General features: G+C 45.1%; 2 protein-coding genes across 2 annotated transcripts in view; both read left to right on the forward strand.

The window, feature by feature from the left end:
• The first annotated feature begins 3,312 nt into the window (after positions 1 to 3,312).
• On the forward strand, positions 3,313 to 7,161 carry GAL3ST1 (galactose-3-O-sulfotransferase 1). The gene is made up of 2 exons (XM_032228814.1): positions 3,313 to 3,437; positions 6,012 to 7,161. Exons 1-2 carry the CDS (start codon positions 3,313 to 3,315, stop codon positions 7,159 to 7,161), a joined length of 1,275 nt encoding a protein of 424 aa, XP_032084705.1.
• A 7,112-nt stretch (positions 7,162 to 14,273) lies between these two features.
• The window catches only part of LOC116516707, a 33,678-nt gene continuing 24,071 nt past the window's right edge, over positions 14,274 to 23,880 (forward strand). Inside the window, exons 1-8 of the mRNA XM_032229356.1 lie at positions 14,274 to 14,378; positions 17,738 to 17,934; positions 19,139 to 19,239; positions 19,914 to 20,002; positions 20,764 to 20,944; positions 22,084 to 22,192; positions 23,166 to 23,257; positions 23,773 to 23,867. Coding sequence (XP_032085247.1) covers positions 14,309 to 14,378; positions 17,738 to 17,934; positions 19,139 to 19,239; positions 19,914 to 20,002; positions 20,764 to 20,944; positions 22,084 to 22,192; positions 23,166 to 23,257; positions 23,773 to 23,867 — 934 coding nt within the window. The 5' untranslated portion in view covers positions 14,274 to 14,308. The remainder of the gene's footprint in view (positions 14,379 to 17,737; positions 17,935 to 19,138; positions 19,240 to 19,913; positions 20,003 to 20,763; positions 20,945 to 22,083; positions 22,193 to 23,165; positions 23,258 to 23,772; positions 23,868 to 23,880) is intronic.

Consider the following 23,880-nt stretch of genomic DNA (forward strand, 5'->3'; position numbering starts at 1 on the left):
TCTTAATCCCATCACCTGAAGGTCTCTCTTGCAGATAGTCTGGGCCAGCCCTGCTCAATAGGCACCAAATATCTGCAGGGGGCAGGGAGATGCTTGAAAAACACGTTTCTCCTTTACTCATCCAGGGAAGTATAATATTCTGTCTTGTTACTATTTCCTAGAATATTTTAATATGTCGTAGAATAGAAAGTAGGGACGCGGTGGCTCAGGGGCTGAGACGCTGAGCTTGTCAATCAGAAAGGTGGGCAGTTCGGTGGTTCAAATCGATGCATAATTGAGTGAGCTCCCGTGACTTGTCCCAGCTTCTGCCAACCTAGCAGTTCGAAAGCACGTTAAAAATGCAAGTAGGAAAATAGGAACCACCTTTGGTGGGAAGGGAACAGCATTCCGTGCGCCTTCGGCGTTCAGTCATGCCGGCCACATGACCACGGAGATGTCTTCGGACAGCACCGGCTCTTCGGCTCTGAAACGGAGATGAGCAGCGCCCCCTAGAGTCGGGAATGACTAGCACATATGTCCAAGGGGAACTTTTACCTTTAGAATATTTTATTCTTCTAGGAGAGGTGTGGGTTCTCCCTTTCTACACTGCCAAGGACCCTGGAGGAAAGAGTGTGAGCCGTTTCAAAGTTTCCCATAGACCTTTCTTTGGCCAGGCCAGAAATAAACTAGAATCACCCCTCTCACCATTGAGATTCGTCTCTCTGTCGCCAGTTCGTATCAGGTTCCCCCCGAGTTCTATAGCATCTCCTGCGGACGGAGGTCAGTCGGAGACAGAAGCGGTGGTGTTGAATGTCAAGGAAGGAATAAAGGCGTCTTGTTCTCCATTCAGGATCTATCTACAGTTTCCATTCATTATTCATCATGGAGGAGAATTCTCAGCTGTATCAAACCGGCACTCGTAAGACAAAAAGCCCACCCACCCACCCGCTTCCCCCAGGAGGTCTCGGCCAATGTGGACATAGGCCAGACGGTCATTCCTGGGAGCTCAGGCATCCTCTGCACTACAGAAGAATTCAGATTTTTTTCCAACTGTGTGTTTGGAACGACGCGTAATAAATCTACCAAGCGTATTTGCTGAATCTCGTATTTTTCAGCACGGGAGACTTGGAAGTTGCTTCAGCAGGCAGATTAGAGCAGTCGACTAATGAGACGAATAGCGTTAGAAGAGTGTTAGAAACACCTGAGAGACACACAATAAACTACACTGCAGACACACAACAAACTACACTATGTAGGTCTTTGGTTATTCGGGTTTTCTCCCGTGTAAAATTGGAAGTGTCGTGGCGACATTTCGACGAAGTCTCATTCGTCATCTTCAGGCTTCGTGCTTCCAGGAGCAATGTGAGATCTCGGCAAGCACGAAGCCTGAAGATGACGAATGAGACTTCGTCGAAACGTCGCCAAGACACTTCCAATTTTACGCGGGAGAAAACCCAAATAACCAAAGACCTACATACTAACACCCGCGAAAACCTCAGAAAACAAATATATATATGTGTGTGTGTGTGTGTATTCATATGTATTTAGTGTCACATTTATATGTATTTATCAGCGCAAATACAACATACATACATACATACATACATACATACATATATATATATATATATATATATATATATATATATATATATATGATTTTTACAACCCCTGGTAAGCCCCAATTATGGGAGGAAGCTAACTGCTTCCATCATCTGTCAATCAACTCGTCACAAGAGTCCATCACGACAGAAACCCAATATTTTTACTGTTGCCTTTGTTATATTTGTGGGGTTTTTGGTTCCACCACAAAATCGCGGAGGACAAAATCGCGCTCGACGAAAGCGCGCATTTGACGTCATCACAGCGCGACGAAAACATCGCGCTGTGATCGAAAAATGTAAAAATAAAGCTAAAACCTTACCCTAACCCCCCCAAACCTAACCCTAAACCTAACCCTTAACCTAAGCCTAAATCTAACCCTAAACCTAACTGTTAACGTAACGCTAAACCTAACGCTAACCCTTAACCTAACGCTAAACCTAACGCTAACGCTCTAAACCTGACCCTAACCCTTAACCTAACCCTAACCCTAACCCTTAACCTAACCCTTACCTTTATGTGAATCGGCTTGCTTTAATTTTAATTGTATTTCAATTTTTAATTTTTTTCGTCGCGCTGTGATGACATCACATGCGCGCTTTCGTCGAGCGCGATTTTGTCCTCCGCGCTTTTGACGGGTCACGGGGTTTTTTTGTGTGTTTTTTTATTTGTGCTGATTTATTTATTTATTTATCAGCACAAATAAACACACACACACACACAGAGAGAGAGAGAGAGAGAGAGAGAGAGAGAAAGAGAGAGAGAGAGAGGACCAGGATCTGTGAACACAAAGCGCCATATGTGGAAAACCTCCTTCCTTTCGCCTTCCCCAGCCTCTGTTCTCCACCAGCGCCTCCCGGTTGATGGGATGGGTTCCCTCTGCACCTCTGCAGGCCTGCCGTGACCCTCGCCAGACCTGTATTCTGGCAGGGCCTGGAGGCAAATTTCCTTGACCTGCCACAGAGGACAACCTCTTGCTGCAATGCAGTTACTCTCCTGCACTCTCTGGATCTTGCAAATCAGCAGCTATTCCCTGCTTGGTTCCTCTGGATTCCTGGGTTGGTTGGAGGCAGGTGCCAGGTACCTTTTCTCTCTCTCTCTCTCTCTCTCTCTCTCTCTCTCTCTCTCTCTCTCTCTCTCTCTCTCTCTCTCTCTCTCTCTCTCTCCCTCTCCCTCTCCCTCTCCTTCCCCCCCCCCTCTCTCTCCAGGAGGTCGGATGACAGACAGGTAGCTTCACCTTGGCACCTTTCAATTATCCTTCGCCCTCCGCCATTCTGAATGCTTCTGGTTTTTACAGGGCTCAGAGAGGATAGTCCTGGCAATGATCCACTGCAGTGATCCAGGAAAAGAATCCACCCGATTAGACTTTCTCCGTTTGTGATTTTATGTTTGTTCTGATGAGGCAAACTTTCCCGTGCTTGCTTGCTTACCTGCCGAACACCTGTGTCATCCTTTCTGTAACTCTCCGATTATCTGTACGATGTGTAAGGAAAACGTCTGCCCGATCGGTTTAGCCACTGGAACTCCTGACCGAGCAGCTGTCAGCCAGTTGCTAAGCTGCTATGAATCCAGAATGCATCATGGCTTGTATTTTGCATGGGGGCCTGGGCTAGAAGACCTCCAAGGGCCCCTTTTCCCCGGCTGTCTTTCAGGTTTTCTTTTGCGTTAGGGATTTGTCGAGCGAAGGAACCGACCGGCGTTTTCTCCCGCTTCTTCTTTCAGGCGATCATAATGTTGCCCCAAAGGAAGAACTGGAAGTCCATGGGTAAAGGCCTCGTCCTGGGGACGCTTCTCACCAGCTTCATGCTGCTTCTGTACTCCTACGCGGTCCCACCCTTGCAAGTCAGCATGACAGAGTGAGTAAATCTGGCGTATGCGGGACGAGGGGGAGAAGCCTTGCATTTTCCTTTTAAGGACAGGGGGCAGCAACTCACAGCTCTGGAGCCGCATGTGGCTCTTTCATCCCTCTGCTGCAGCTCCCTGTCGCTCAAAATGTGGGCGACACCCGCCTGCATGCGATTTATTGAGCTTTTCGACCCCCATTAGGCCAACCACGGATAAATCCAAGAAAAGAAAAGTTTCAAAAGAAAACAGAACATTTAATTCAACTACATAGGCTAGTTCTGTGGCCGCTCAGGAAATAGTCAGACACACAGGAAGGTTTCTGTGGCTCCCGGTGTTTTCTTTTGTGTGGGAAAAAGGGTCCAAATGGCTCTTTTGAGTCTTTAAGGTTGCCGATCCCTGTTTTAGGATCTTCCACAGGAAGCATTCGGAGCCATTTATTATGTTCATGGAACAACAAGCAAGGGGAGACACCCGAGATACTAACAGTGTCCAGTTCATTCAGTGACCCCCCTCATAGTTGCAACGACGCTGAAAAAAGTAACTCGGGACCTTTTTTCCCCACACTTGACGACTGTGGCATGATGTTCAAAATTAAGACGCTTGGCTACCGGTTCGTACTTACGACGGTCGTAATGTCCCAGGAACATGCAATTCCCCCCCCTTTTTTTTTTGCAAACAAGCCAAGCTAGATTCACTTAGCGCCCGTTAGTGGCTAACGGCAGCGATTCTCTTAATAACTACGGCGAGAAAAGTCGTAACGTGAAGCAAACCCGCGGATCAAATTGTCCCCCTGAGCGGCATGAATTCTGGGCTTCGTTGTGGTTGTTAAGTCAAGGACTACCTGTAAGTGACAAAAGTGGAATACTGTGCCTCTTGGAGAGGGGAAAGAGGACATCTTCTCTTTTGATCTTACCAGAGATCTTACCAAAATCAATATTTTGCTTGCGGGGGAAAAAACTGCACCATCTTCTTTTTGTTTTTAAAGTTTTTTTTATTCTTATTTTTCCATAAGCACTCCTATGTAATTAATCTTACGGTGTGTCATCTGGGTACAATCTTTATCTCATCATATTTAAAAGTTGCGTCATTTTAATCTATTTTTAATCTCACTTTTACCTTTACATTTCAATTCAGCTCCTCCCAAATTATTCCGTTTTCTGTTTCCTTTTTGCCCATATTCGTTTTCTAACCAGCGATAAAACCATCCCCCTATCTTACAAATACTCTGATTCTTCTTTCTCTTCAATGGCCAACGTTAATCTGTTCATTTCTGCGCAGTCTAATATTTCTCTCTTTCTCTTTTTACTTTTTTTTGTTTATGCAAACATAACATCTCTGTAACACATGACACATTTTTTACATATCTTACATGATTCTTTCATCTGTACATGTAAATCTTATATAACTATAACTATATGTATATATACATTTATATTATTTCATGCGTCTTTTTTCTCCATTCTATGTATAACAATCCTTATGTACATTTCACTCATTTTATATCCATTTCCTATTATTTATTTGCTACAGTCTATTTCTTAATTTTACCTTTTATTCATTTTTCTGGTTTTGTTGTTATTTTTTTCATTTCTTGGTCTTTCTTCTTTTTTGCTTTCCTACTCCCCCCCTTTTTCCTCTAGCCAATTATACAATAAATCCCATATTCAGATTTTTCTTTATCTTTTAATTATTTCTTTTCATTACCTCTCTCTCTGAGGGAGTTTTTTTTTCCATTTTTCCAATTTTGTGCAAATACAATTCTAGCTGCAGTTATGACATGGATAATTAAACATACATTTTCTTTGCAAAACACCATCTTGTTCCTAAGGCCAACCAAAATGGCCAGGTCCCTGTGACTTAATGGCGGCTTTCAACCTTAGTGACGGGGAGCGGCGGCCAAGGGAAGGCGTAGAACCTTTGCCAAGCAGAGATGAGAAAGGTTTAGAGATGGTATTCAGCAGGTTCTGACCAGTTCTGGAGAACCAGTACCAGAAACTTTGAGTAGTTCAGAGAACTGGCAAATACCACCTCTGGCTGGCCCCGCCCCCATCTATTCTCTGCCTGCCGAGTCCCAGCGGATCAAGAGGAAATGGGGATCTTGTAGTAACCTTCACCTGGAGTGGGGAGGGAATGGGGATTTTACAGTATCCTTCCCCTGCCACTTCCACCAAGCCTCTCCCACAGAAACGGTAGGGGGGAAAAATTGAATCCCACCACTTGAAAGGTATTTAAGTATTTAATAAATTTATAGGCCGCCCAACCCCGAAGGACTCCGGGCGGCTTACAGAAATACATTTTTTTTAAAATAGAGAGAAAAAAACAGATTAAAAGATCACTTCATGCACTCAATCTAGGCGGGGCTGGACCTCATTCATGAGGTCAACAGCCCCAGGCCTGCTGGAATAGCCAGGTTTTGGTAGCCTTTCGGAAGGCCGTGAGAGTGGGAAGGATCCGGATCTCTGGGGGTAGATCGTTCCATAGGGTCGGAGCGGCTACAGAGAAGTATGTGATGACGTCTCCTGAATCCAGGGAAAAGACAACCTCATTTATTTTTCCTCATTTGTTTTTTTTCCCCCTCTACCCAGGATTCCCATTCCTTATTCGTGCTCGTCCTACCGCACCCGGGCCCGGCTCTCGGCTTCAGGGAACAGCACCCAAGATTCCCCAGGAGAAAAATGCCTCCCCAGGCTCAACATCATGTTCATGAAGACTCACAAAACAGCCAGCAGCACCCTCCTCAATATCCTCTTCCGTTTCGGGGAGAAGCACCGCCTCAAGTTCGCCTTCCCCAACGGACGGAGCGATTTCTACTACCCATCTTTCTTCGACCGCAACCAGGTGAAAAACTACCAGCCCGGCGTGTGCTTCAACATCATCTGCAACCACATGCGCTTCCAGTACGAGGAGGTGCGCAAGTTGCTGCCGGCGGACGCCGTCTTCGTGACGGTGCTGCGGGATCCGGCCTACCTCTTTGAGTCTTCTTTCCATTACTTTGGGGGGATCATCCCGTTGACCTGGAAGGTGTTGGGCGATGACAAGCTGGCTGAATTCCTGAGGGACCCTTGGCATTACTACGACCCAAAAGGGTACAACGCGCACTACCTCCAGAATCTCCTTTTCTTCGACTTGGGCTATGACAACAACCTGGACCCCAACAGCCCGCTGGTCGAACAGTACATTCACGAGATCGACGGGCGTTTTCATCTGGTGATGCTCCTGGAGTACTTCGACGAATCTCTGGTGCTCCTGAAGGATCTGCTGTGTTGGGAGCTGGAAGACATTCTCTACTTCAAGCTCAACGCCCGCAAAGGCTCCACCGTCTCGAGGCTGACCGACGACCTCTACCAAAAAGCCACAGCGTGGAACCTCCTGGACGCCAAGCTCTACCAGCACTTCAACACCACCTTCTGGCGCAAAGTGGAAGCCTACGGCACGGCGCGGATGGCGAGGGACGTCACCCGGCTGAACGAAGAGAACGAGAAGATGAAGAGCATCTGCATTGACGGCGGCCGCCCCGTGGACGCCAACGCCATCCAGGAATCGGCCATGCAGCCCTGGCAGCCCCTGGGCGAGAAATCCATCCTGGGCTACAATTTGAAAAAAAAGATTCACAAAAAACACCGGAAACTTTGCCGCAAAATGCTGACCCCCGAGATACAATACCTGTCGGACCTCGGGGTCAACCTGTGGATTACGAAGCTGTGGAGCTGGGTGAGGGTGTTTTTGAAGTGGTAAGGGGGGGGGGTGAGCACCTCTTCTCTCCCCTCTTTTGGTTCGTTCCCTTTTCTCCTTCTACCGGTTGGTCAGGCACACGCCAAACTCACTTTGTGGCCAACGATGAACATGGGAACAAACTCGAGGATAAAGTGTTCCCGAGGGTGAATTTTTTTTAAAAAGGGTGGGGAATGGGTGACCAATGCTTGTAAGCAAGGTAGGGAAGAGAAGGTGCTGTACCTATGACTCAATTTTTGGCTGGACCTTCAGGAAGAAGAAAGTAAAACGGACACCACTGGCTGTCATGTCCTCTTCACCAACTTGCATTCCAGGTCTCGGCTGTTTTAATGTCCCAATGCGGACAGTAAACACCAGTAAACAAGAAACTCCCATCCCTCTCCATTTGGCTCATTCCCCTCTCGTAGTCAAACTCTCATTCCCCTCTCGTAGTCAAACTCTCACGGACCGCAGTCGTCAAGGTGTTCAGGAGAAGTGAGTTTGGCAGATTAGGGAAGAGGATATGTGCCGGTACATCGTTTCTTTCTCTTTGTGAGTAGCATTGCGGGATGCCCGTTTCCCAGAGGCGAATCGAACAGGTCCTTTGACCGAACTATGGTAAAGAGCGAGAACTTTGGAGCAGTACGGTCAGAGTTCCCTGTACGTTGAACAGATCTGCCCCAAAAGCCTAACGCCGTTGCCTCTTGAGTACGGCAATTCTCCGCTGACATTTCAGAGCACCAAATAACTAGTTTCCGGGAGGCTTTCCAGACAGAGAGAAACCGAGCGCTTCCTCAGTTTTATAGCGCCCGCGTGAAACTTGTATTTAAAGTGAGTTATGGTGAGTTGTGAATGTGTATTTCTGTAACCCGTGCATACATAAATCCCCTCCGTTTGAACCACAGTGGTATTTTGTCTGCTTGCCTTAACTATGTGCTCTCGCTGGGCATGTTGTCGCGTGCATGAATTGGGAGATGAGCGTATTCTTCCCTGGGCACCCCGAATTTCTGTTTCAAAATTGCACAGAAACAGGGCGTCAAAAGGCAAGGGAAAGAATGGGATTTGCACGAATTCACAGCATTCTGGACAGTCCATTCCAGTCAATGAACACCAACATAAGTCACTTTCTTATAATTCCAGGGAAACTGAGGCAGTGGAGCATGCGCAGCCGGTCTGCTACTCAATAAAAGGGAGGAAATCTGTTTCCCCCCCCCCCCATAACCCTCTCTTTTAATCGCCTTTGGTGCCTACAGATAGTTGATTTGGAGTCGCCGTACGGATTTCTGAATTACACTGTGATGGAAACTGGGTGCGTCTTGCACCGACTACTCTCAGTGTGCGTGGTTTCCTCCAGCGAAGGTGGCTTATAAAAGCATGTTTTTATTTTCGCTCAGTAGTTAGTCATAAGTGAGTTTCTTTTTTTCTTTTTTTAAAGGTTTTTTTTTAATTGCACATTTGTACATATATATCCTCTCATATACATAATCCATTTTACATCATTTTTCTGTTTCCAATTTCAGCCGTATTATTCTCTCTCCATATTTTTTTTATCCTGAACTTATTCTCTTCTTCTTAGTGCATAAACAATGTCACTTATCGCCCTTCATTTCTAATCCCTTACAATAACCTCAACTCCACCGCTAAAATATGTTTCTCGAATTCCCCATCCCACTCTTTAACGTTTCATCTTCGTCTCTTAATTTAAATCATCTTCAAAGTTAAATCCGAATTGCCATTTCACATTTCATCTGTTGGTCTTGTTTTGCTGTAAACAACATACATCATCAAAATTGATTTTTACACAAATAACATTTCACTTAGTTAATTATCCACAATTAATAAGGTTGGTATAATCCCCTTACATCTTAATTAACTATCCACCATTAATAATATTAATACAATCCCCTTTAATCCAATGTGTATCTTATTTCCCTTCCTCCTCCTGTAATGTGAGTTTCTTTATGTATTCTTTCAAACGTTCTCAGCTGAAAAAATGACATTCACAGTCACTGACCAAAATCCAATCAATGCAAACTATTCTAAAACAAAAGGAAAAAACAGAAATCTTCATGCTGAGCATTTCTGGGGTCTCAAACCCCATCCTTGTGGGAACAGGTTGTGATGATAAACAGGGGAGTTGCAAATGCTATCAAAATATATTTTTGGTGGCCACAGAATGATTGGATCTCTCTCTCTCTCTCTCTCTCTCTCTCTCTCTCTCTCTCTCTCTCTCTCTCTCTCTCTGTGTGTGTGTGTGTGTGTGTACACAATCATCTATCTTTCTGTTTTATGTATGATCACCCAATTAAACCTTGAACCATCTCTTATACATCTGTGTGCAACACAAACCCGTTCCGATTTCCTCCCTCCAAATACCGGCTTATTGTTCTACCTACCCAGAGTTAATAACTTCGCTGGTTTGATTACAGATTAACAGAGTTGGAAGGGACCTTGTAGGTCATCTAGTCCAACCCCCCACCCGAGCATTGGGCATCTCTGAGGATGCTTTGATTATGTATTAACAGAGTTGGAAGGGACCTTGGAGGTCATCTAGTCCAACCCCCCACCCGAGCATTGGGCATCTCTGAGGATGCTTTGATTACGTATTAACAGAGTTGGAAGGGACCTTGGAGGTCATCTAGTCCAACCCCCCCACCCGAGCATTGGGCATCTCTGAGGATGCTTTGATTACGTATTAACAGAGTTGGAAGGAACCTTGGAGGTCATCTAGTCCAACCCCTCCACCCAAGCATTGGGCATCTCTGAGGATGCTTTGATTACGTATTAACAGAGTTGGAAGGGACCTTGGAGGTCATCTAGTCCAACTACCACACCCAAGCAGGAGACCCTACCCCATTTCTGACAGATGGCAGTCCAGTCTCTTCTTGAAAGCCTCCAGGGATGAAGCTCAGAATGATGCTTGGAAAGCCACCTCTTGTTGACCAGAGGGAAAATTTGGCCAAAAGGCTGAAAGAATTACCTTCATCTGGAAGATTCGGGCACGGCTGAGATCAAGGATCTCAGAGTATTTTTCCTCTCTCTGAGGAATAGAATACAATAGCAGAGTTGGAAGGGACCTTGGAGGTCTTCTAGTCCACCCCCTCCCTAGACAAGAAACCCTGCACCATTTCGGACAAAGGGAAACCCTATACCGTTTCAGACAAATGGCTGTCCAACATCTTCTTAAAGGCTTCCAGTGTTGGGGACATTCACAACTTCTGGAGGGCAAGTTGTTCCACTGATTAATTGTTCTCACTGTCACATGGCTTTTGTGTTGTGGTCCTCAGCATCACCTGAGTATGTCATAAAAGTCTCTTGTGTTGCCCCATCACTCAAAACGAGACGGGAGGATCTTGGAATGCTGAAAATGGAATCTGACCCTCGTTGCTCTGTCCAAGGAAGGGGTTAACTTTATTGCTGTAGGAGGGAATTGAATGCAAATCATATTCTTCAACATTATTCTATAGAATAGTTGGAAGGGACCTTGGAGGTCTTCTAGTCCAACCCCCTGCCTAGGCAGGAAACCTTATACAGTTTCAGACAAATGGTTATCCAACCTCTTCTTAAAACTTCTAGTGTTGGGGCATTCACAACTTCTGAATGCAAGTTGTTCCACTGATTAATGGTTCTAATTATCAGGAAATTTCTCCTTGGTTCTAAGTTGCTTCTCTCCTTGATTTCCACCCATTGCTTCTTGTCCTGCCTGAAGGAGCTTTGGAGAATAGCTTGACTCCCTCTTCTTTGTGGCAACCCCTGAGATATTGGAAGACTGCTATCATGTCTCCCCTGGTCCTCCTTTTCATTAAACTAAACATTACCCAGTTCCCCTCCTCCTCCTGTGTTCTCCACAACAACAAGCCTTTGAGGTGGACTGGCCAAAGAGTGATTGGCTGGAAAAGGTCACCCAGCCCACTTTCAGGCCTAAGGGCAGGACTAGAATTCACAGTCTCCTGGTGATTTGCCCAAAGTCACCGTTAGCCGCCTGTGATGAACAGCGCGAAGAACTTTCACCCGGAGTGTCCTGAGTTATCTATCCCCTCTGCCTCAAAGCCACGGGGTGATTGTACCACGAAGGAGACTTCCTCCATCTCCAGATCGTACAGCATCTGCTCTAAACAAAACAAGATCAAAGGTATGTTTACCTACCTATCATCATTTGAAATCCACAGTTGTCAGGGGGTCTATGAACTCCCGTGATTTACCACAAGCCACAGCGAGGCACGGAGGTTCGGTTTGCATACATCAACAGAATGGTCAATGCCTGGAATGCACCACCTGACTGTGGCTTCCTTCCCCGAACCCCCCAAACTTTAACCTTAAACTGTCTACTGTCGGCTTCACCCCATTCTTAAGAGATCGGTAAGGGGCATACATAAGCGCACCAACATGCCTACCATCTCTGTCCTATTGTCCCCCTATATGTCCCCAAGCCTTGGTAAGGCCACACTTGAAATCCTGCATCCAGTTTTGGTCGCCACGTTGTAGTAGAGTAAGGTTCTACATTTAGGCAACAAAAAAACGAAATGCACAGGTACAGTATAGTAGTACTTGCTCAGTAGTAGTAACTGCGAGAGGGATGTTGGATTCCTAGTGGACAACCATTTAAATAGGAGCCAGCCGTGTGCAGCAGCTGCCAAAAAAGCCAACACAGTTCTAGGCTGCATAAACAGAGGGATAGAATCAAGTTCATGTGAAGTGTTGATATCACTTGGTAAGGCCACACTTGGAATACTGAATCCAGTTCTGGTCGCCACGATGTAGAAAAGATGTGGAGACTCTGGAAAGAGTGCAGAGAAGAGCAACCAAGATGATCAGGGGACTGGAGGATAAAACATATGAAGAATAATTGCAGATATACCTAGTTTAATGAAAAGAAGGACTAGGGGAGACATGATAGCAGTCTTCCAATATCTCAGGGGTTGCCACAAAGAAGAGGGAGTCAAACTATTTTCCAAGGCACCTGAGGGCAGGACAAGAAGCAATGGGTGGAAACTAATCAAGGAGAGAAGCAACTTAGAACTGAGGAGAAATTTCCTGACAGTGAGAACAATTAATCAGTGGAACAGAAGTTGCCTCCAGAAGTTGTGAATGCCCCAACACTGGAAGTCTTTAAGAAGATGCTGGATAGCCATCTGTCTGAAATGGTATAGCGTTTCCTGCCTAGGCAGGGGGTTGAACTAGAAGACCTCCAAGGTCCCTTCCAACTCTGCTATTGTATTGTACTGTATTGATGTAGAAAAGATGTGGAGACTCTAGAAAGAGTGCAGAGAAGAGCAACAAAGAAGATTAGGGGTCTGGAGGCTAAAACATATAAAGAACGGTTGCAGGAACTGGGTATGTCTAGTTTAATGAAAAGAAGGACTAGGGGAGACATGATACCATCTTCCAATATCTCAGGGGTTGACCCAAAGAAGAGGGAGTCAAGCTATTCTCCAAAGCACCTGAGGGTAGAACAAGAAGCAATGGGTGGAATCAAGGAGAAAAGCAATTCAGAACGAAGGAGAAATTTCCTGAGAGAGAGAACAATTAACCAGTGGAACAATTTGCCCCCACAAATTCTGAATGCTCCAACACTGGAAGTTTTTAAGAAGGTGTTGGATAACCATTTGTCTGCAGTGGTGTAGGGTTTCCTGCCTAAGCAGGGGGCTGGACTAGAAGACCTCCAAGGTCCCTTCCAACTCTTGTTATTCTAAATTCGTACCCATTTCATGTATCCAAAATCATGTTTATACTTATATATGCTATCTAACACACACTTGACGAAATAAATAAAATAAAGAAATAGTTTATCTCAATAAAGTCAACTTCTGGTCTTCCTGTGGAACCACTTCCTCCACCTTGTAGAGCAAGCCGGCTAGCTGGCACGTTATCCGAGCCAATCTGGCTTGCTGGGCAAACCACGATTAAAACTATCCCAGCTGTTACAGACCTTCCGTTGATAGCTATGAGATCAACCCAGCTTAATGCCTTGGCTGAAGATATCTCAGGCTAGGCGTTCTTCAGAAATGACCCCAAAGAAATCTTTTGATAACATGGACTCACGACACTTAAAGCGTCCGTTGACTCAACCCATAAACCTTTTTGTGAGAATATAATACAATGTAGAAATAGAATAGAATAAAATAGAATAGAAAGACTAGAAAAATGTAGATGAAGACCTCTCCGTGGTCCTGTGGCCGGCATGACTCAACGCCGAAGGTGCACGGAACGCTGTTCCCTTCCCACCAAAGACGGTCCCTATTTTTCTACTTGCATTTTTTACGTGCTTTCGAATGGCTAGATTGGCAGAAGCTGGGACAAGTCGCAATAGCAATAGCAGTTAGACTTATATCCCGCTTTATAGGGCTTTCAGCCCTCTCTAAGCGGTTTACAGAGTCAGCATATCGCCCCCACAGTCTGGGTCCTCATTTCACCCACCTCGGAAGGATGGAAGGCTGAGTCAACCTTGAGCCAGTGAGATTAGAACCGCTGAACTGCAGATAACAGTCAGCTGAAGTGGCCTGCAGTACTGCACCCTAACCACTGCGCCACCTCGGCTCAAGTCACGGGAGCTCACTCCGTTACGCAGCGCTCGGGATTCGAACCGCCAAACTGCCGAACTTTCTGACCGACAAGCTCAGCGTCTTAGCCACTGAGCCAATTCTAACATCTACGGATCGTGGATCCAGCACACACATCCTTCTGACAATGGTTAATTAAAACCCTGGCTTGTCAAACCAACGTTGACTGGGGTTCGCATATCACACTAACTGAGCCGGGTGTGTGTGTGTGTGTCTCCCAACTTGGTAACTTTAAGCCTTGTGGACTTCAACTCCCAGAATTCCCCAGCTCCTGATTTACCTTTGTAAATGCTTCAAGCCATTGCTATTACACCAACATCATTCTAATTGTCAAAAAAACCAAATTAAGGTTTATTTTTTCCCCAGTTTCGAGTACCTCTCCCCCTTTTTCTGATCAGCCTCTTTGCTGCCCGCCCCCCTCTCCAGCCCAAAGGAGAGAAGTTTGGACTTTCAGCTTGGTCCCTTCTTCTAGAAAATGAGAAGACCAGGTTGGATCTCCAGCAGCTGTGAGTCTCTGGGTGGGGCTTGTCTCCGGAGAGGACATAAAGAGATGCTGAAGAGAGACAACACCTGGATTCCTTCTTCTGTGTTGTAAGTGGAGAGCCAGCAAGATGGGACCTCAGAGGACCATCTCAACACTCTTGGTCTGGATGCTGCTGGAAGCCACGAGAGCCCAATGGGGTAACCATGGTTTTCTCTAGGTCAAAGTTGAGTTAGGAGGAAGTGGTTGGTTGGAGGTTCTCTCCCATGGGAGAACAAGGCTTCTTTCTGAATTGGAGAAAGATGTGGTGGGATAGAACGACATTTTCACTGCCTCGTTCTTCTGATGGAGGGTTAAGGAGGAACGCTCATCATGGACAATTCTTGGAACTATCCATGATGAGCCATACATTTTGCTCTGGGTGTATTGTGTGACCTCACCTAACTGGCATGGTTAGTCTATGGTTTAGTATGCCTTGAAAAGTTTTTAAAAAAACCTGGATTGATGGAATGAACTGGTTTTAGTTAATTTGGTTGGTTTTAATTATAAGCATGTGTGGCAAATTATCAGGAGTAGTAGAATAACAGAGTTGGAAGGGACCTTGGAGGTCTTCTAGTCCAACCCCCTGTTTAGGCAGGAAACCCTACGCCACTGCAGACAAATGGTTATCCAACACCTTTTTTAAAACTTCAATGTTGGAGCATTTACAACTTCTGGAGGCAAATTGTTCCACTGATTAATTGTTCTCACTGTCTGGAAATTCCTCCTCAGTTCTAAGTTGCTTCTCTCCTTGATTAGTTTCCACCCATTGCTTCTTGTCCTGCCTTCAGGTGCTTTGGGGAATAGCTTGACTCCCTCTTCTTTGGGGCAGCCCCTGAGATATTGGAAGATTGCTATCATGTCTCCCCTAGTCCTTCTTTTCATTAAACTAGTTTCGTTAAACCAGTGGTTGACTTTACAATTTAAACTAAGCCGTACTTTCCAAATGCTATTAATTTGTAGTTCAACCATGGTTTATTGAATTAACTCCAGGGATTAGCTTCATAATACAAGTGAGAGAAAGTTTTCCTTGAGTCCAGTTTGAAATCTAATGACTACATGGACAAAAAAAAATGTTTTTAAGTCCCCCTCCCTTAAAAACCTAGAGTTCTGGATTTAGCCTCCCACCCAAATTTTAACCAAACCTCCTCCTGCTTATCTTCCAAGTTTAGACAAGATTCGCTAGGGACTTTAACCTGCCAATGGAAACCATAAACCAACCCACACATGCGCTGGAAGTGCAGAAAGTTAATTGCAAACTAACTTTCCAGGTGATTTTGTGGATTGTACAACCCCAATCCTGAAGCATCGCCATCTTTTGGATTAAACGGAACTGTATTATTTTGTGAATTGCAGGAAGGAAGGGACACCCCCCCACACACACACAAACACACTTTGCTTTCAGACCAAAATGTAAAATCTCTTTCAAGCGGGACTTAGAATCCTTTTTTAAAAAAACATTTTTATTTCCATTTTCATAACATACAATCACATGTATACTATACATAGCCAGTATCATATAGTATTAAATAATGATTACATCAGTTCCTCTTGTCCTCAATGCCCCAAAAAGATTAACACCCATTATTAGCTCTTCTACTCTCCATACACCTCTTTCTTCTACCTCTCTCTTACTTCCTGTCTTCCCTCCATCTTCCTTTCCTACTCTACTTCCCCTTCCTTTCTCCTTCTCCTCTCTCTACATTCCACTCCTCCTTATCCTCATCCTCCTCATCTTCCCCCCTTACCCTCTCTCCTATCCCTCTCTTCCCACCTTTCTTCTCCCTTCTGCTTCCCACTCTTCCTCTCATTGGTGTATTTCCGCTTCCATACTACTCTACTTCCCCTTCCTTTCTCCTTCTACTCTCTCACCTTACCACTCCTCCTTATACACCTCATCTTCCCCCTTCACCCTCTCTCCTATCCCTCTTTTCCTATCTTCTTCTCTCCTCTACTTCCGACTCTTCTACATCCTGTCTTCCCTCCATCATTTTCTATTCTATTTCCCCTTCCTTTCTCCTTCTCCTCTCTCCCCTTACCACTCCTTCTTATACACCTCATCTTCCCCCTTCACCCTCTCTCCTATCCCTCTCTTCCTATCTTCTTCTCTCCTCTACTTCCGACTCTTCTACATCCTGTCTTCCCTCCATCATTTTCTATTCTATTTCCCGTTCCTTTCTCCTTCTTCTCTCCCCCCTTACCACTCCTCCTTATACACCTCATCTTCCCCCTTCACCCTCTCTCCTATCCCTCTCTTCCTATCTTCTTCTCTCCTCTACTTCCGACTCTTCTACATCCTGTCTTCCCTCCATCATTTTCTACTCTACTTCCCCTTCCTTTCTCCTTCTCCTCTCTCCCCTTACCACTCCTCCTTATACTTAGAATCCTTTTATTGTCACTTTAAAGGTACACTAATTGACTTACAGTAAATGAAATTTCGTTGCAAGCAGCTTTCAAAGGGTCACCACCTCCAATATACACTACATAAACTTGACGAAACCTGTGAGTTTACCAGACAGATGGCCTAGGGCAGAGGTCACCAAACTGGTGGTCTGCGAGAAAATTTTGGTGGTCCTCAGAAAAAATTAATTGCATTTTTTATATTGCACTAAATCAGGAGTCCTCAAACTGCGCCCCCTGGGATGGATACGTGCAATGAACGCTTGTGTTGCTCCAGAGAGTCTCCCCATTTGGGGTGTTTTTGTGGGGGTCGGAGGGGGAAGGAATTCTGACTTGGGGTCTGCTTCGGCCTCCTGGTGGGGGGCTTTGGGCGAAGGCTGGAGGGAAGCACCGCTGGTGGAGAAGAGCTGGAGGGCCTCGTTCCAGTGGGACTGCATCCTGGCCTGGAACTGGCTGACCATCTCAGCCCACTGAGCCTCCAGGCGCCGGCACCTGGCTTTGCACTCCCACAGGTCTTCCCTCTGCTTGGAAAAACCATGCTCCTAGTCCTCAGTGAGGAGCTTCTGCTGAGCCTCCTTCTCGGTCAGATCTAATTTGAACTGAGCTGTTTTGCCAACTCTTTCTCATGGTGGCTGCTTCACTCCAGCAACTTGCTCCCTGTTGGGGCCCTAAGGAGCCCGGGCGGGCAGGCGAGGAGTGGTGAGTAGAGGCTGGTGACTGACATTGAGTTGGCCACGCCCACCCAGTCACATGACCACCTAGGCACGCCCACCCCGCCGGTCATTCGGCAGATCCCACTAGTGGTCCGCGGGATTTGAAATTATGAATTTAGTGGTTCCTGAGGTCCGAAAGGTTGGTGACCTCTAGCCTAGGGAACCAAAAGTTGTTAACAGGATTTGGAAGTCCTGGTAGAAATACTTCAAAACCTCCTCCCATGTACAAGTCTGGGTAGATCCCCGAGTAACCACAACCATAACACAACATAATGTTGCCTTCTGCGTAGGATATCTTTTTGGCTTCCTAGGATGGATTGCGTTCTGGGATTTCCCGACGTTCTCCATCCAGGCTCACGATCGCTAAGTTGTGTCTCCATCAACCTTGATCATTCTCTTCCTTGTAGCCCCTGCAAACTCTGTGACCTACAATTGCAACAGAACTGGTGTCCACCTGGCTGTCAAAATGGACTTGTGGGGCAGCGGCCTCAAGCTAGACCCAGAGTTTCTATACCTGGGCATCTGCCCTTCTTCACACGTGAACGACGCCTTGGGTTTCTTCCATTTCCAGTATTCGTTCAAGGAATGTCGCTTCGCCCGACTGGTAAGGGATGTTAAGATTATCCCTTGATGTCCAGAGTGGGAATTTGGGGAAAGTTGGTCCCTAAAAGGAAAGGCTGTAGGTGAACTTGGGCATCTCAGTCGTAGGGCCTTTCCCCACTTGTGCCCAAGCATGGCACGAATATCCTTTACCCCATCCTAGGGCCTCGAGGTGGATTTATGTTTGCAATCCTTGCTGGTGAATTGCTCTCAGAGTTTCCAAGCTCGGGCACTTAAAGACAGGTGGACTTCATTTCCCAGAATTCATAGCTGGCTGGGGAATTCTGGGAGATGAACTCCACCCAGGAGACAAAGCTAACCTTCACACTTTGAGAAACACCGTTCTAAATCAGGGGTCTCCAACCTTGGCAACTTTAAGACATGTGGACTTCAACTCCCAGAATTCCTCAGACAGGTCTCCAATTTTGGAACTTTAAGACTTGTGGACTTCAACTCCCAGAGTTCCTCAGCCAGCAAAGCTTAAGGTTGCCAAGGTTGGAGTGCGGGCTGAGGAATTCTGGGAGATGAAGTCCACCTGGGAGACAAAGCTAACCTTCACACTTTGAGCAACACTGTTCTAAATCAGGGGTCTCCAACCTTGGCAACTTTAAGACATGTGGACTTCAACTCCCAGAGTTCCTCAGCCAGGTCTCCAATTCTGGCAACTTTAAGACTTGTGGACTTCAACTCCCAGAGCAGAGGAGTGGAGGACTCTTCTCATGAAATACCTCGGAACCCGCTCGATCGTATTAATGTCCGATATGCAGTGTGGATTCCAGGCAGACGAGCTGTATCCGAGGATTGGTCTGGCAAAGGTTTTGTATGCCCTAGTTGATTTTCTTTTATATCTTGACTTTCTTTTGATTCCCAGGGAGAGATGTAAGATGCCCTTAGCTCTCCCAGATTAAAGATGAGTTTCCCTCCTTTTATAGCCTGACGTTTTCCGAGGTAGATCAAATGTCATTTGTCCCACATTATCTCGGAAGGGACTCTGGGGATTGCCAATCACGGGGACCAAAATCAAGAGTTTGCAGTTAGTTTCCAACACCGCTGAAGAGAAAAGACTATTTTGGCGCAAGGGGGAAGTTGAGACTGTGCTGGCTGGGGAATCCTGGGAATTGAAGTCCACCCACCTGAAAGTTACCAAGGTTTAGAAACACTGGTTCAGCAAATATCCTGGCATTCACGTAAAATTCTGGTTCTTGCAGACATCCGGCCTTATGATCGAGCACACAACCTACCTGGTGTACAGGCCAGTATCCAGCCGTGACAGCCCCTTCACTGAGAGGATTAATTGTACAACCTATGAGTAAGTGCTGAGTTTGAAGAATTGTACTCAAGGAGTAATGGATGGGATACTGGGCAGCAGAGCTGATCTGGAAGAAATTATTCCCTATGTTCTTTTTTTAAAACCAAGTTGCTGCTGCTGTCCAATCGTATCTTTCCCCCTTTGCAAATCTTAATTTCAGGAAGTTGTGGATCAATAAAAGTGTTGGGATTTATTGTTGATATGTAATTTTTATGCAACAACGACAGTAGTCTTCAGTCAGTATATGTCAGTGTTTACAAGTTTGGATCTATGGGGGATATACATACCCTTTTGTTCTAAGAAAAATTTCCTGTTACAGTTACAGTTAAAAACAGTTGAGCAGTAAAGCACATGGTGATTGTGCTTTTTGTTTGCTCTGTGCTGCTATACGGAAACAGAATTTCTAACAAAAAGAAACGGTAAAATGCAAAATGTTGGAATTGATCTCTTTTTTCAATAAGCCACAATTGGCAAGGTTCACTGAAAATTAACACTAAAATTCTGGGAGTTAGAGAGCTGCGTGTTAGAATACCCTCTAGAATACCCCGAGTTCCAGCATTTTTGGGGCTGCCTGTTTGCTGAGCTGGTCAACTTTGAAAGGCTGATGTGTCCAGGCACATCAGATCAGTTCATGCTCTGATGGACAAATCTCTCCCCCCCCCCCCGTCTTCTAGGACACAACGCCCGACTCCTGCCCAAGTCACAGGATCTGGCCTTCTTTCTGTTTCCAGTGGACTGATGTTCCAAGGGACATTTATGAATGGTAAGCAGAAATGTATTTAGTTACTTATTCATGGAACCCCAGAAGTGACTCTGGGCAGCCTATCACAAATAAAACGACTTTACAACAATGATAATTAAAAACAATCATTAAGATACAATCATTACTAACAGAATAACAGAGTTGGAAGGGACCTTGGAGGTCTTCTAGTCCAACCCCCTGCTCAAGCAGGAGACCCAAGACCATTTCGGGGAAAATGGTTGTCCAATCTCGTATTAAAAACTTCCAGTGATGGAACTTAACAATTATTTTTTTAAAAAATTAAGACGATTTAAAAAGTAACGGTACGTGTCATTAAATAAACTTTGGACTTTCTGCATATGGTGGCCTTTCTAAATTTTGTAACCCCTCGGAGTCACCTATGTATAAGTTGGGCAGCTACATAAATGGGTTCAATCAGTAAATGAAAACCTGTTGCTGAGCTTGTCGATCAGTTCGGCGGTTCGAATCCCCAGAGCCACGTAACGGAGTGAGCTCTCGTGACTTGTCCCAGCTTCTGCCAACCTAGCCGTTCGAAAGCACGTAAAAAATGCAAGTAGAAAAATAGGAACCATCTTTGGTGGGAAGGGAACAGCGTTCCGTGCGCCTTCGGTGTTGAGTCACACCGGCCACACGACCACGGAGATGTTTTCGGACAGCGCTGGCTTTTCGGCTTTCAAATGGAGATGAGCACCGCCCCCTAGAGTCAGGAACGAGGGGAAACTTTACCGTTACTAATTCTCTTGGCTTGTCTCCCACTACAGAAGACTTCAGTGGCCCTTCCGATCTGTCGGTCTTTCTCTTGGGATCACAAATCCATATCGAATTTGCAGTCCAACAATTCTTCCATCAACCACTGCGGCTCTTTGTCGACGAATGCATCGCCATTGATGCGGCCGAGCTGAGCAGCTCTTTCAGAAATTACACGGTTGTTGCAAACCATGGGTGAGTTCCTTCCAAAAGCTTCTTCTTTGGCTGGCAGCAATAAAAAACGAGGCATGCCAATGCTCCAGATTCGTTTGCTTAATCCTGGTTTGTCGAGGGAGCCCTTGGTTGAGTTTGCATTTCAGGCTGTCTCAAATTTTAACCGATTAACAGAGTTGGAAAGGGACCTTGGAGGTCATCTAGCCCCCCCCCACCCAAGCAGGAGACCCTACACCATTTATGACGGATGGCAGTCCAGTTTCTTCTTGAAAGCCTCCAGTGATGAAACTCCCACAATTTCTGAATAACAGAATAGTAACAGAATAACAGAGGTTGAAGGGACCTTGGAGGTCATCTAGCCCAACCCTCCACCTAAGCAGGAGACCCTACACCATTTCTGACGGGTGGCAGTCCGGTCTCTTCTTGAAAGCCCCCAGTGATGAAACTCCCACAACTTCTGAATAACAGAATAATAACAGTATAACAGAGGTGGAAGGGACCTTGGAGGTCATCTAGCCCAACCCCCCACCTAAGCAGGAGACCCTACAACATTTATGACAGGTGGCAGCCCGGTCTCTTCTTGAAAGCCTCCAGTGATGAAACTCCCACAACTTCTGAATAACAGAATAATAACAGAATAACAGAAGTGGAAGGTACCTTGGAGGTCATCTAGCCCAGCCCCCCCTCCCTGCCCAAGCAGGAGACCCTACACCATTTCTGACGGATGGCAGTCCGGTCTCTTCTTGAAAGCCTCCAGGGATGAAGCTCCCACAACTTCTTTTAACACACTGGGCTAAAGTTTTAACACACTAGGCAAGCGGTGTGCGGACGGGTGTGGGGAGGGAGCCGGAACCGGTTCTAAACGGCACGGTAGATTTGTGGAACCTCTTCTACGGAAGAGGTTAGAACAGGCAGGAACCCTCCCCTGCTATGGAGTAAAGTGGGACTTAAGTACTAAATAGCTGAGGGTTGAGGATGTACGCAAGTGATCCCTCATCCTGCAGAGACAAAAAAATACGATTGGTTACGCTAAGGTTCCCCCCCCCCCCGATTTTTTTCTGGCGTACAGCAACCTGAGACGCTTCACGGATTTCCGCGAAGGAAATTGAATGACTGATGGACTTTTCTCCCCTTGCTTTGATTTATTTTTTTGGTGACAGGTGCCTCCTGGACAGCAAGTTTGCGAACTCGCGATTCCTCCCTCGACCCGCTCCGGACGTGCTTCGTCTTTCTCTGCAGGCCTTTGAATTTGCGGGAATGAACACCGACGTAAGGGACCGATTAAGATGGCATGCCCCAGGCTTCCTCTTCTGGCAGTAGCTTGAGATTTGCCCGTGCCCTGAGATGTTTTTTTTCTGAGCAGTGATGAGGACTAGGAACTTGAGCTGGGCAAAATTGAGGTTTGCTCCTCATGGTGTGTCCGGAGCTATTCCCGAAAGGACACGACCACATCCGTTATGTAAGAGGAGGAGACGCACCGAGTTTTCTGCACCTAGTTCAATCCAAAGACATGGAAATGAGATTGTATTATTGTTATCTTCTCTTTATTTTTATTTTATCTTTCTATCTTTATTTTATCCTTTTATTTTTATTTATCTCATTTTCATTTTATCATTATTTTTTATTTTATCTTTATTTTTTATTTTATCTTTATTTTTATTTTATCTTTATTTTTTATTTTATCTTTATTTTTTATTTTATCTTTATTTTTTATTTTATCTTTAGTTTTTATTTTATCTTTATTTTTTATTTTATCTTTATTTTTTATTTTATCTTTATTTTTTATTTTATCTTTATTTTTTATTTTATCTTTATTTTTTATTTTATCCTTTTATTTTTATTTTTCTCATTTTTATTTTATCTTTATTTTTAATTTTACCTTTTCTTGTTTTTACTTTTTTATTTTGTTTTTATTTATCTAATTCTTATTTTATCTTTATTTTTCTCTTTATTGTTTTACCTTTTCTTATTTTTATTTATTTTATTTTTTATTCTTTTATTTATCTAATTTTTATTCTGTCTTTATTTTTTATTTTATCTTTATTTTTTATTTTATCTTTATTTTACTGTTTTTTATTTTTTATTTTGTTTTTATTTACTTTTTTATACTTTTGTTTCTATTTATCTAATTTTTATTTCATCTTTATTTTTTATTTTATCTTTATTTTGTATCTTTTAATGGTTTTGTCTTTTCCTGCCTTTATTAATTTTTTTTATTCTTTTATTTTTGTTTGGATTTCAGATTTACCTGCATTGCCACGTCCTCGTCTGGGACCCAGCAGTGGTGACCAATCCCACCAGGAAGGCTTGTTCCTTTAACAGGGATACAAACAGGTAAAGGTGATAGGAAGGAAAGGAAAGGAAAGGAAAGGAAAGGAAAGGAAAGGAAAGGAAAGGAAAGGACAGGAAGGAATGACGGAAGGAAGGGGAGGGGAGGGGAGGGGAGGGGAGGAAAGGGAGGAAAGGGAGGGAAGGAAGGAAGGAAGGAAGGAAGGAAGGAAGGATGGATGGACGGACTGCGGTGGTACAGTGGAGAGTCTGCAGTATTGCAGAATAATTCTGCCGACTGCCAGGAGTTCAATCCTGACGGGGCTTAAGGTTGACTCAGCCTTCCTTCCTTCTGAGGTGGGTAAAAGGATGACTCAGATTGTTGGGGGGCAAGAGGCTGACTCTGTAAACTGCTTAGAGAGGGCTGGAAAGCCCTGTGAAGCGGTCTATAAGTCGGAGTTCCGTTCCTATTGCTAAGGAGGGGGCGCAGCGAGCGAGGGCCTTGTCACAGGGGTGGCTTGAGTGATTCGCCCCCAACCAAAATCTTTGGGATCTGAAACGGTCTCCTCCCTCCCTTGCAGTTGGAAAGTTCTGGATGGGACGGCCAATGAGGTCTGCAAATGCTGTGACTCGGTGTGTGAAACCGCTGGCTCTCGACACAAGAGAGATGTAAAAGGTACTTTCCCGCT

The sequence above is a fragment of the Thamnophis elegans genome, chromosome 13, assembly GCF_009769535.1.
Source record: "Thamnophis elegans isolate rThaEle1 chromosome 13, rThaEle1.pri, whole genome shotgun sequence".
NCBI lineage: Eukaryota > Metazoa > Chordata > Lepidosauria > Squamata > Colubridae > Thamnophis > Thamnophis elegans.